Source organism: Thermobia domestica, chromosome 7, assembly GCF_964235325.1.
Source record: "Thermobia domestica chromosome 7, izTheDome1.hap1.1, whole genome shotgun sequence".
Taxonomy (NCBI): domain Eukaryota; kingdom Metazoa; phylum Arthropoda; class Insecta; order Zygentoma; family Lepismatidae; genus Thermobia; species Thermobia domestica.
This window is the reverse complement of record NC_137460.1, coordinates 53,150,980-53,165,722: the sequence shown is the minus strand read 5'-3', so window position 1 is coordinate 53,165,722 and position 14,743 is coordinate 53,150,980. Positions and strand designations below refer to the sequence as shown.

Below are 14,743 nucleotides of genomic sequence, written 5' to 3'. Positions count from 1 at the left end.
TCGATGTGTTTCCCTTCCTCCCTCCAATGAGGAGGGACAAGTTGCTGTGACCGAGCTGCTGCGGCGGACAGCGTTGCCACATTGAAACACCTTATTTCAAGTATTATTATTACATTTCTTTAAAAAAAATTTTTAAAAAAAGTTGTCTATAAACGAAAAGCAATACAAATTACCTGCATTACTCAACAAAATTAGATATTATAGGCAGATTAATCTAATATCTGCAAATGATAATTTCTAAGAACAAAGAAGTTAGTTGAGTTTAATTTTGTGCTATATAAGACGAAACTTCTTTTTTCTATTTTACAATTTAACCTAGGATTCGAACTGTATGTTTCCAGCCGATAATCGGACCTGAGTTTTCTACATGGCATGCGAGAACACTAAGCACTTAGGGGAAAAAAAGTGGGAAAGTTCAGAGAAAAGTAATATTTTGTTACATAAATTGGACACGTACATAATTAAGTATTCTGAATACTATACAATCTTAAATCTTTTAGTTTTACATCTCATATTTTTGGCATGGGGAGTAAAGGGTGTTACGTGATTGCTCGAAATGAATGACGATGCAATAATTGGTAAAATTAGAAACTGGAAGGGAGCAAGAGAACACCGCGAATACCCACAAACACAATGTCACACCATCGGCGCAAATCTGTCTTCAACATTAGGGGCAACTGGTAAGACCATTCCCATATTATTATTATTATTTTTTTTAATTTTTTAAGCTATGTTAATTATGAAGTTGAAAAACAATGCTGTGGAGGATCAGAAGAGTAGAGTTGTCTTCAACATTGGAAGGCGGGCAGATTTGAGGCCTACTCTGGGGAAGGGGAGATATAAGACTCTTATTACGGTACGTGAATCTGATTTCTGAGATGAACCTGTCGTATATTATAGTCTACATACAGCAAGGGACATCAATTTCATCTCATTTTTCTTTGTGGCAGTCGGACACAAATCATCACATTTCTTCCAAAAAAAAAATCGTATTATTGGGAGGACAGTCCCCCCAGTTCCAAGATTGGGGGACATGTCCCCCTTTATGATTTTTTTTTAAACTTAAACTAGGGGGTGTATATAACAGTATTCACACACAGACATACACTTAACGTTGTACAGACGAAAATCACCTACAATACGTGTACTACTGGATCTTTTTTCCCACCCTCCTTTGGATTTTACAACATTCTCAGAATAGCATTTGAAAAAGACACTATACACCTTATTGGAAATTTAATTTTAATATTCTGAAAGAAATCCAACTTCGTAGAGCAATCGACGAGTTTCGTATAGCAAACAAATTCCAGAAGTACGACTGTAAATATTTAAAAGACAAATCAATGCAATTGTCAGCTTGGCTCTCAAAAGAGCTTATTAAAAAGTCCAGAGTAAAGTTCTTACATCAATGTGTGATAAGCTGTGTGTGTCGTCGTCACTGCTGGTCTCAATTTCGTAATCGTCATCGCTGGAAAGACTTTCATCATCGTCGTCGCTGTCAACCCCACAATTAATAACAAGTCTTTCGACTTCTTCATTTGATATTCCATCTTGCTGCCGATACATATTCTCTAAGCGTTCAACATGATCACAACACCTCACCCATTCCTCAACAGAAACTGAACGAAATGCTTCTTCTGTCAACTTCAATGTATCTTGCAGAGACAATTCAACATTTTGTGCCGAAACTCTCTGCTTCATAATTCCCCATATCTCTTCAATGGGTGAAAAATTACAATGATATGGCGGCAATTGTATGGGAATGTGGTCGTTTTTTTCTAAAATGCGATGGGAATAGTATGTTGAATTTGGCTTATTTTTCCTGAGAACTTCGATGCGTTCTATTTTCGTCATATTCTCATCGAAGGGAATATTATTTAAACGAAGTCAATTTTGAATATCTAATTTTTTCGCACTGGTCGATGGTGGTTTGTTTATCTGACGAACGTGATAAGATGCGTTGTCCATCACAATTACACTCTAATTCGGCAGCCCTGGTATTAACTTCTGCTGCAACCACTTTTCAAAATTTGTAGCATTCATATCATCATGGTAATTACCTTTTTTTATATTGTGATTCGAATATAAGTAGCGTATTTTGAACAAATTCTAATCTACTCCAAGCATGAACAACAATGAGTCGTGGTCTAGAACTGCTATTTACAAGAACACCATCTTCGTCTACACTTTGCCAACATTTTTTAACTTTGCAACTAGGGTGAATATACGTTTCATCTACATACACAATATTTTTCCCTTGTTCCTTTTTTTTTTTTTTTTTTTTTTTTTTTTTTTTTTTTTTTTTTTTTTTTTTTAATATTCCTGAGGAAATGTGCTCGCCATGCTACAACATAAACCCTTTCCATAAGTTTGTACCGCTTATCTTTACACCTCTTATATTTGAATCCCATTTCGAGAAGAATCTTCCTTAACGTTTCAACACAACCCTTAAATCCTATTTCCTTTTTGGCACGTAAAAGCATTTTGCGTAGTGTAGGAACTTCTTTGTTTGCGTAAAATTTATGTAAAATTCTACGAAGTATACATTTATCCATATCATCAACTTCGATAAATTTTCTTAGTTTTTTCTTACCTTGTGTTGATAATTCCTCCTCCTCTTTGAGTGTTCGTTCCTCTCTTCTTATTTTCTTAATAAATCGTTCAGATTTATTAAGCATTTCCGCTGCTCTTTTCGTAGCATTGTCCCGAGGTAGTATCCAGGAATTGGCTTCCTTTTCCCTGTCACAGAAATCGATGACATTCCGAATTACTTCACGGGCTTCGCTATGCATTGTCTTGTTAGCCATTCTAAATAGCTTACGATCTTCACTCGCCAAAACCAAACGACTGAATGACAAATTGGCAACACAGCCGAGGTCATTCACTTCCTCCCCCAAAGCAAAGGGAAGATTTCCTCCGCAAGAAGAAGGCGGGGGTGGGGCCGAAGTATAGTTGACATATTTTCCGAGGGCACAAATGAGTTAGACAGGCTCTAGTCATCGTTGTGATTTACAATTGAAAAAAGTTCTGTCCTGTTCTTCTTTAAAATTAAGTTCAGACAATCAAAAATAAATTCTTATTCATTAACATAATTTCAGTCAGTTTGACGCCATATTAAGTTTTCATTATTCAGAAGCACCAGCACTTCCAACAAAAGTTGTACAGTAGGTAAAATCTAAAATATTTACATATTTACTCTTTTACTTTATCATTAATCCAGTTTCTATTAAACTTTGAATTATTTTGTTCATAACAATAAAGGCTTACATTGACATTTTCAATTTCTTTCTCTTATATACTTTTCAAAATATAGGAAAATGATAAGGATAATATTAAGATTCTCTAACTTTTCTTGTTAGTACAAAATACCCAGTGTCTTCACGAAGTTTCTGAGCGATTTGGTTGAAGCCAAGAGCACCAACACATAGACAAAACATATCAAACTGATGAGAGAAGGCTTCGAGATTTTTCCTTCGTGTACGAGGCTTGGTCAATTACGTTCAATATTAACATTGTCTTTTCCATTTTGCTTAAATGCGATAAATGGGCTTGGGGTCGGTGATAAAACACTGAGTTGTTTAGATCCTTGCGCTTTGTATATACTACTATGTTGTAAAATTTTGTCTTTATTGTCGTTATTTTTCATTGTTTTGAGAAACTTGAAAATAGGTTGTAAATTTGTCCTTGATTTAAATATGAATTACTACATTCATATATCTAATATTCATTTTCATAACGAATTGTAGATTTTATGGTTAGAATTCAATTCTTCTAGTATGGGTCTAATAGAAAGTCTCTTTCTCTCTGTCTTGCTACTGTAATTTTGGACTAAAGATTGTGAGTAGAATATTAAATTGATGCCGCTAGTGTATAGATAGGAATTAAGTCAATATTGCAGTTAATTTGCACAAGTGGTTTTCTTCATTTGTGCAAATTGACTTCAATATGTCATTCTTTCAATATATATATATATATATATATATATATATATATATATATATATATATATATATATATATATATAATATTAATGTATTACAATATTAGTACATTAATTAACTTAAATATACTAAGTGTTCGGTTATATGTTTTTAAAGAACTAGTTGATATGTATACGTTTTAGAAAAAAAATAATTGTCAGCAAATGAAAAATTGATAAACATTCAACGTCGGACCTCTCTTTTGTGCCCTGTCCAGTTGCGATTTCTCCATGGAACAAACGGAAAACCTTCTTCCCCCTTTTGTGCCTTTCTAAGTAAGGTTTACATTATTCTGAAACCTGGATTTTCAAGGGGAAAAAGTTCATTCGCTACCTTACTCCATGCAAGCCTCATGTCGTCTGCTCTGCAAAGGTGCAACACAGTTTAACATTCAGTATTATCGGTGGTGAGAGGGATGTTTTCTTCCGAATAAAACAGAGCAGACACGAATATAACGAGGAAGCCAGAGGAAGATGTGCGTTTGATATGTTACCGATCAGTATATTGAGCATAATGGAATTTAGCGCTTCACACAATTCAGTTTGTATATGTAATTTTATTTTGCTAAGAAATAAATCAATTTGTTTGTCCTTTGATATAACGCTGTATGTGATGTTGTATCACTTTCCTTGTTTCAAAAAATCGGAAAAGCTTAGGTTTCTGTATTCCTAGTTAAATCTGTACATAAGGCAATGGAACAGGTTGGTGCTAACTATCTCAAGTTCATGAATTCGGAAATTTTGTGTTGCATAAAAATGAACCAGCAAATGTATGACTGACGAGGTGAAATTGAATCATTTTGCTTTGCTGATTTTCATGATAATGTATTTTTAAAAAATGACTAATTTAACCCTCGCCTTACAGAACTTAAAACTTGCACAAAATCTTAAATTATGCATTTCCAAAGTAGCCATCATAATTCTACGAAACGGTTAATAGAGTATTCATTAAGTGATATTCATATTAATTACGTTTATTTTGTTACTGAAAGAGAGTTTGGAAACATCTCAAAATTCAGTGACGTAAATATTTTTTATGTAAATAGTGGACGTTTGAATAGTCTGAAAACCATCTTTATGCAACTACTGCGTTAAAGATATTCGATTACACAAGGATTCACACCGAATGAATTTGTAACATCACTATAACATAATTTTAAAAAATAATGAAAATGTAAAGACGAACAGAAAAAAAAAAGAATGTCTGTTAATGTCAGAGATTTTCTTTACCAAAATCGGAATAAAGAGGACAGCTAGTCAATGAACAAAACAATTACACTGACCTGTTGAATTTGATTGTAAAATTTGATTAGGAGCTTGCGAACCATTTATTGAACGCAATTATCTTTGCTAGAACTTAAAATCGAATTCAGAATGACCTGAGTAGCTCTGTGGCAGAGGAAGTGTTTAACGAAATAGAGCTTGATATTTTCAGTTCTTCCTTTGTTATAACATTTCTTGACAAAATAACAGGCGTAGCAACTTCGAACACTGTTACAATACATGACAAACGGTGACAAGGTGGAGAAATGGTTCCAATGACTTGCAGATTTCTGAAAATCGACACATTAGCCAAGCACGAGTAAAAATAAAATGCAATCTTTAACTTAATATCCGTCTATTATGCCATTTAGGCTAAAGAAGATGGGTGATTAAGTTCGTGGAATGATAATGTAGGAGGAAATCGGTGATCCTTGAGAAAACCCATGGGCATGATGTCCATATTATCAACGCATACTAATGTTATCGTACTATTTGTCAGCATGACGTAGTGTAGTAACATCTCGATGACATAGTTAAAAATTATGAAAATGTAAAAACGAACAGAAAGTTATCTTATGTTTGTCATCGTCAATGTCGAAGGGGATATTGCCATATATGAGTTCTCTTTTCTCGAATGCGAAGTTCAATAGATGTTAGGAAATATTATACTTCGATGCTGTTCCCGTAGTTTCGCGATTTTTATTCTTAATTTGCAAATACTGTACAGATTGAAATTCAATTGTTTATTCTGTTTCGTTTTCGACTGGATATACCAAACTTCTATGAAGCCTTAAGAATAATTGTTTATTTTATCCTAGGACAAGAGTACTTTTACTTCATGCTTTCTATCTGTCTATCCATTGTAATATTCAAGCTTACTGTTTATAATAATAGAAAAATAAAAAAATAAAAAAGAGGAAAGGAAAGCACAATTGCTTGTTGGTAACGGTTTCATAATCAGTATCCTTACATATGCACCACTCTTTATGCACACTCAAACACTAACACATGACTTATCAACTGGTTTTGGTACTTGTATTTCAGCGAGACGATATCCATTTACAATCATGAAATATTTCATGCCAATATTCTAGCGAACCTTATGTAAGTGCTCTCGTAAGACTATCTGTAGAATGGATATAATGCAAATGTTAATGCAATTTTTTAAATTCTGGGACTTCAAAAATTCCTTTTTTTTTTCTTTTTAAACACGGATAACTGTAAAAGAAATATTCAAGAAATAAATTCTGAAATTTTAACAAGATAAATTTATCAGTTAATATATTCTTCTTAGGCCAAGTGTACAATTCAATACATTAATGTGTATGTACAGAGATAATATTTTGAGAAAATTTCAGATGTGTTAATTCGAGAGCAATAACAGATTTGAAGCAAGATGCATTACAACAAGGTTTCTGATAAGCTGAAGTTAACGTCTTCAGTAAGGATCCTGTTCCGAGAATGTTTCTTAAAATACTTATAATGCATTTTTCTTGCCAAATATTTGTATTTAGGGGTAGCAGGAAGGTAGTTTTATTTCAAAATTTATCCCGTGTTTTCTTTATGCATATAACCATTTCAAATTTGCTTTGAAATTATGTTCTTATCTAATTGTCTGCGACTTACTAATTATTACTAATTCAGGCATGCAAAAGATTGTTTTTAATGGCCATTGATAAATTTGCTTACATTTAACAACTTATTCCAATATAATTCACTAAAATCATAAAAGTTTCCGCTACAAATTTGAGTATCATACCCTAGGAGAAGAACAGGAGTGGATAGAGTGTGTATGGATTAAGAGCCTCGATCTAACTTGGCTCTTAAATACTTTTATTATATATTTAGATCACATATTTATGAAGTCTTGGGGGGGGGGAGAAAAATGGACAATAATTCAGTGAAAATTTCTAATCTGTTAATTCACCTGTAACATGAAAACTACAGTGACTATGTTTGTGACTTAATAAATTTTGAATCACCCGACCGATCTCGATCAAATTTTCAGCATAGATGAGGTTCTCAATCATTTCACTTCGACGGTGCAACGTAAGGGAGGGAGACAGGGGAAGCAAGATATTTAAAAATGATCGGAAAATTACCGATATTAGTGTCGAATCCATGGTTTTCGGGGTCGCTGAGATGAACAGTGACACTTCCGATGCCGTTTAAATCCAAATTCAACCCATAATAGTAATATTTAGTTTTTAGCTATATAGATTACTTATTATTTTCTGATTTTTTATTGTATTTTCTTTTGTTCCTATCGATTTGAGCGCGCTTCAGTAATAGTAAAAAGTGACTGATTAACGGAACATATTACTTATTTTACTTATTTTAACCCAGCGAAGCAGATAGTCGACGTTAGTAATATATACATTATACATATGTCCATGAAGCTTCCATCAGTACAGTTGTAATTACGTATCTGGCATTGACATTGAATCATTGTGCCACTTCTCCTCCCTCCTAAATTATAATTCCGAGATATGTAATGAAAAGTGTTTATAGCCTATGCTAATTTGAAGGTCTTATTGCATACTAGCTGTATCCACGCGGGACTCTAACGATACTATTTAAAGAATAGTCTAGCATTAAAAAGTTTTGAATGATTATGTATATTTCTTTGTTTTAAAAAATATATTCTTGTATGTACAATACATCGTATTATGTCCTTAACTTCTGCGAATTGTGTTGTAGTAGCATATGGTACTTCTGAAAGCATGACATCCACGTGGAAATGAAGTGAAGCATTTTGGGATATAATTGTGCGATTTTACACACACACACACACACACACACACACACACACTCACACTCACACACACACACTCACACTCACACTCACTCTCACTCTCACTCTCACTCACTCACTCACTCACTCACTCACTAACTAACTATTCCATCTAAATCCATGAAATTAGACACACATAACACAAGAAGTTCAGGGTACCAACCTCCTAATTGTCTTGAGTAGTTGGATTGTGTAGGTCAAATATAATCAGTGTTTAAAATTACCAAACTTTTACACAGTCAGTATTCGTGTGCTTGTTAATTAACACTTAAATTTGAAACTGATGATCGTACACTCATTCAGCTATGAGCCCAAGTTCTGTATGGAAGAGGGTAAAGAAGTAATTAAGTAATTTCTTTTCAAGTTAGTGATATTGCTTTTATTGTAGTACTGCAACGTAAAACAAGACGTTGATATTTATGATTTTTGGTTTATGTCCTTAAGAACACCGAAGCTGTGAAAGATTAGTACCAACTGTTGAAGTAGGATCCGAGCCATTACTTCGATTTTAAACCGAAACATTATATTCCCAATAGAGTTTCAACCTGCGATCGCGCTAGCCAATGATGCTACGGGTAAATCTTCCTAATACAGATATAATGTATAAATTGCAAGTAGAGTTCCGTAATTTTAATAAAATTATGGTAACACTTAAATAAAACTTGTAATTGTTTTCTGAAATCCTATTAAAAAGTATTGTAGCCACATGGTTGTAAAAAAAAAAAAAGTATTAATATCAGTTGATAATTTGTAGAAAAGTAGTTCTATATTTCAAACAAAAACTTTCTTTCAGGTATTGTAAACATTTCTGGCTAAAGTACTTCTGCTGATAAGCACTTACAATGATTGCTTGTAATGATCTTTGGTAATCTAAGCCTGTTGCTTTGCTTTTGTAGTGGCTGGTCGCTGCATTCCTACTCTTACTAATGAAACAGGGGACTACACAAATATGCACGACAAAGAGGAGATGATAAAACAGGGTATAGAAGTACTTGGTAAAATTTCTAAAGGCAGGGAGGTAAATTGATTTCCTTCTTCTTTTTCTTTGAAGTGTGCTGTATTAAGATCAACTTGAATCTGTGTACGTTTTGGTTAAATAGTGCTTGGTATTTTCTAAATGAAGCACTCTCTCTCTTGACTTTGAATATGGTTACAAATTCACTGTACGTGTTTTTATAGGAGCATGGTAATGCTTTTGAGAAAATAGCATATTTGCAGGGGGTATATAGCATTTTTTTGCAAACGCAGAAATAAAACAAAGGACATAATTATAAACTTTAATTTAAAAGTGAAACATTGCTATTTTCTAATGATTTTACGTTTGGCATGTTATGGAAGAATATAAACTGTATTTGAGCTTTGTATAATTAAAATAAATACAATAAACATGAACCTGTAAATTATAGTTTTAACAGTCGCGCAACTGAATAATATTACTTTTGTTTCGCTCATTGATGTATTTATTAGGAAATAAAAATATTCTTTAAAGAATCATCGTCGTAAAACAGAATTGAATTCATAAATTGAACCTAACTAGATGTTATTTGAAATAACTATCAGGAAATAAATGCATTGTCAGTCTATTCAAATATCCTTTAGAGTCAATAGAAAGAATTTTTTAAATAGTTAGTACTGAAAATTCCTTGAAATGAAAATTATATTTTTAATCTCATGTCTATACTTGATAGATAGAATCAGTCACAAAATATGATATCATCAGAGATCTTGGATATAAACCAATGACAAGATTAATGATATGTGATAAGTAATCCTAAACCTTATCTTTTAATGTAAATATCTTGGGATAATTCAGAATTATATTTTGAGAATATCTTTTGTTCTCTTGAAATGAAACAAAATTTTATAGTTTGACGTTCCACGATTATGCCCTATAAGATAAAGGAGATGGATGATGCATGAAAGTGAATTATTGTAAAATAATTAGCGGAATGAGAATGTGAGAGCAGAAGGGAGAACCTCAAAAAAATCCCGCGGGCATGATGTTGTCCATTACAAATTCACATGGTCTTCGATCAAGTAAGGTACCACTAGCACCAGGAGTGGACGCTGTACCACTGATCCTCCGTGTCCCGTTTTCGTCCTTTTGTAAGCATCATGTGACAGTGGCTGAAGGATATTTGAATCAAACTTCCAAATGAAAGGTAAATTGTCGCATCACAAATATTACTGTCTTAAGTCTAGTAAGTCACGCTCAGAGATATTTAAACTTAATGCTGTGTGTTTATTAATTCATTATATTTTATTATGTTTACTTTTTAATAATAATAATCTTACCCTCAGAGGCGACTAAATTCCATCTTAGAACATTTTGGGCTAAACACCTTGTCCTACATTCTGCGTAAACTGTCCGCAACTTCCACATGCCAACAATAGCTAACACCAATATTTCCTCAGCAATCACTATTCAGACTCGCCGTTCACAAAAAAAAAAAAAAAAAAAAAAAAAAAAAAAAAAAAAAAAAAAATAGCCAGTGATTATATGACTGGTTAGAACAACTAATGAATCTCTGTGTATGATAAATTTCAGTGAGAATTTCAAAAATCAGGTGTTGGCCTTATTTCTTTCTTAATACATTTAACTTTGTAAATAGTAGGCTTTAATTTAACTGATTATAGACAATATTAATACAAATCCAACAACATTTTACTGCTGAGTAGGTTTTTGTAAAAATATTTGAAGGTATTAGTTGAACCTCATATATAATATTTCATTTTTTTTTTTAAATATTGCAAAACTTAAATGATAGTAAATTTTTACAACGCATCTTTCTGTTTCCTATTAACTACTCTAATGTAAAATAGTCAGTGTTGGCAGTTAGTTTCTCATTGTAATCACATTTATAAGTCAGTGATAACGTCGCAGGCTTGCTTATAATGAAGTATGCAAGTACAGGGATTTACTTTAAGAAGTATGCAAGTACAGGGATTTACTTTAAACATTAATTATTTCAATGAATGAATGATTACGGTTTAATGAGGACGTCAGCATCGAGGCAATTTCTATGCGTTACGATAAACACAATTCCTCATTAATTATTTCAAACTGTTGTGTGCTTTGTAAGTATTAGACAAACGGAGAGAAGTTCTCAGATCTTTAGTGCGGAAAATTTAAATTTATTTAAATATTAGGAACTTTTTTTTTTTTTTAAAAAAAAACATAAGTTCACGAGGGAATTAAAAAATACTGTAGATTGATTGCCAGAAGTTTGACATCACTCTGTGCAAGTCTTTTATTGCACCAAAACCATTCCGTAATTTAAAATTCCATTTCAAAGAAAATTATTTGTTTATAGTGTATGGATGCGAAACTTGGAACAGGGGTGAACACTGCCTTAGCGTATTCGCAAATAAAAGTATTGAGAAAATTAAATGAACAAGAGGTAAAATTGAAGCACAACCTTAAACTCCAAAATATGTACGCTTATGTAGGTAAATTTTGTAGATTCAAACTTATATTTCCAATGTTTTAAAAAGTTTGTAACTCGCTGTTTAAATTGAACAAGTATTGATAATAATAGTAAATGGGTAACAAGTTATGTGAATTGAATATTTACTATAAGACCACCATTTTAGCAGCTGTTAGGAAAATATATCTCTACAAATGCTAAAAATTAATATTTATTATACTTTCACAATTGCAATCTGACTCATTATAAATCTGTCAAATTGTAATTCAAAAGATATGTTCCACGTTCATCTCTGTACACACGAGAACCCTATTGCTGTGACTAGTTTAATAAAACAAATTTCTTACAATTGAAAGTATACTTAGAGTTCTTACGCAAGGAGATTATGTAGCTAAATACGGAAATAAAATTCTGCAGTAACTAGGTTAATCTTCATTCACAGTAAATTATATATGGACATTGTAGAAGGAAAGTTTACAATGAACTTTTAGTGACAACTAATCTGAATTAATTCAAAATTTTCTTAGTAGTTGTCACTGTAATCGGTTTCCAATGCTTATGTAATTATCAGATTTTCATAAAATAAATTTCACATTTTTTTTACAAGGTTGTGCTTAGGTTTTTAGACGCATATTTTGTAAAATATTGAATTGTTATTTTCTGTACATGTAATGCTAATATACATAACAAATCAAAAATACAGTAATAGCCTTGCACCTTTCTACACAAATTATAACACACATCAATACATTACTCTAATATTGGCCCATACATAAATATAAATTTCTTCTACTATTCATATTCTATAATTCACATTTCACTACTTATAATTAAACACACATTATCAAATTCACAATCTAACCATTTTTTCTGGGCCACTAAGCATGCATCTGTACCAGAATCAAAATAGGAAGGTAATCAAGTGTAAATATTTGTGGGAATTATTTTTGTAAACAGCAGCAAAGAACAATTCTAAACAAAATGAAAGTATCCATTAAACTGTATTTGTTCCATTGATATTTATTTGCTGTGACTTTGCGCAATAATAAGTATTATTCTACGGAACTAAACTGGTTTGAAGAATTTCGTCAATACTAAATTTTTTGTCATTAAATTAAAAAAGAAAAATATTTTCACGAAAAATTTTCTATTCTGCTAAGATATTAATTTAGATATGTAGTAAAATATTCTGCAATGCTCAAAAATACAGTCATTTTACGCTGTGGAAGGTGAAACTAAAATAAAGCTAGGCACGAACCATGTCCGTTGCCTTCTCCATTCTCTCAAAATGTCACTCGTGTCTAGTAAAAGTAATTTGAACTGCAGTATTAAAACCTTCGAAACATTCTATCTAGTTTTACTTTAATTTTAAAGAATCTCTCAGTCAACAGAATGTTCGAACTTACGGTACTATCCAAGATTTAACCATCAGCAAGCAGATGAAACAAGTTGTCACTGATGAAATCGTAGCATATTTGCTCACAAGAATTTAGAAGCATTTTAACACTTAAGTTATTCTTCCAATTGTTGTATTTAGGATTCCTCCCCCCCACCCACAATTTCAGTTCAGTAGTTTCTTTTGAATTGTACTAATTAATTACACTTCAAGTGTATAACGTACCTTACTCCTGCTAATAACAGCAAAATGCTAAAATATATACAGGAACAGAAATTCGTACGACTGTTTTTCGTTTTAAAACACCATCAAATAGCTAGTCTTTACTCCAGACGTTCAACAAATCAAGGATTCACACTCCTGTTTCCGTGTCAATGTTAGATTAAAAGATATGAGAGTGTAAACATGTACCATTACAACCTGGTACAATTCGAAGCGAGAAGGAACTTCCAAGAGACCCTGTGATCATTCCATTCATTGCATACAGTTGACGTCAGAAAACACAGTGGCAGGAGGAGCAAGAGTTAGGGTATACAGAGTACAGATAGAAGTGTCTAGGATAGGCAAGATATGTGGCTCGCATGGGATATACGAGAGCGCTGGCTAGGAAGATTGTAAGGATCTCTCCTTTGTAGTTGGAAAGGGTATGGGAGGACAATATAAAGTGAGATCGCAAAGAGACAGATGATAATTTTCACTAAATTGAATGAAAAAATATAATAAATTGGTGGAATTCTGTTTCTGGGACGTTAAACTTGCAAGTTCTATAAGCCATAGAGTGAGTTAGTTAACATTATTTCGATAAATAGAAATGAAAGTAATCTTATTTGTGATCGTACCACGGGAAAACAACTGAATCGTTTGAAATGAATTTGGGGACTTAGTACCTATCTCGAACTGGGTTTTATCATTTCACTTAAATTAAAATGCTTATTCTAATTGAAGAGAGGGGTTCAAATATTTTCTATTAATCAATTATAGAGTATCTCATGAGCTTCTGAAGTTGTGAAGATAAAAGTCGTAATGTAAACTCTTAAAAATAAGCGAACATATGGTTCAGCGTTTTCGAAAATTGCGTTTTTGAGGGGGAAGACGGGCAATTTATGTAATATTTTAATTTCCCACTCTGTATTCGTAAAATGGGGGAAGTAAAAAGAAACGATTGCGCTGTCTAAAATGAATTGTTGAACATAGTTATCACTTAGGTTGACCTGAGTTTCTGTAACAACATTTTCATTAAAATGCGTAATCTAAAAATAGAAGAAGGTTCAAATATTTTCCATAAACTTATTCTTACATGCGAAAAACGGGCATGTGGGCAATTTAATATATATATATATATATATAATATTTATTTGATATTTTGTTTCAAAAAAGTGAAAATGAATCTGAACAGACATTCTTGATAATCCAAATGAGGCGTATTATGGTGCTCCTTAGTATTCCTTCAGGTATTCACGCGTGGCCGTGTATTTAGAAAATTGATTACTTCTATGGGAAAATCAGAACATTGTTTACACTATATAATCACTAGTTTGTTTTCAAACACCATATAAGTTTTTTTTTTTTTTTTTTTAAATGACAGCTATGAGAAAAGAAAAGTAATTAATGGAATGATTAAACTTGAGCATGTATTTTTCAAGGAACTAATTATTATGAACAGCAAGGCATAATTTTCCAGTATACTAAAAAATTATGTAAAAATGATAAATAAATGCAGATAATTCGTTATGAATGCTTACTTTGAGATAATTAAGCTTTCTTTGAGATAATTAAGAGATAATTACTTTAAGATAATGAGCTTTTTTTTTTAGATTTTTTTTTACATATTTGAAGTTTTACTAGTATTTTTTTATAACATAAATATAAAACATTTAAGGATG

The 14,743-nt window shown here is 32.1% G+C and overlaps 1 protein-coding gene across 4 annotated transcripts in view; it reads left to right on the top strand.

Annotated features, from left to right (window-relative positions):
* Window positions 1-14,743, top strand: part of Ctl2 (Choline transporter-like 2) — a 259,790-nt gene that overhangs the window by 217,563 nt on the left and 27,484 nt on the right. For all 4 annotated transcript variants that reach the window (XM_081764665.1, XM_081764668.1, XM_081764667.1 and 1 more), the window contains one exon: window positions 8,933-9,054. In XM_081764665.1, coding sequence (XP_081620791.1) covers window positions 8,933-9,054 — 122 coding nt within the window. The remainder of the gene's footprint in view (window positions 1-8,932; window positions 9,055-14,743) is intronic.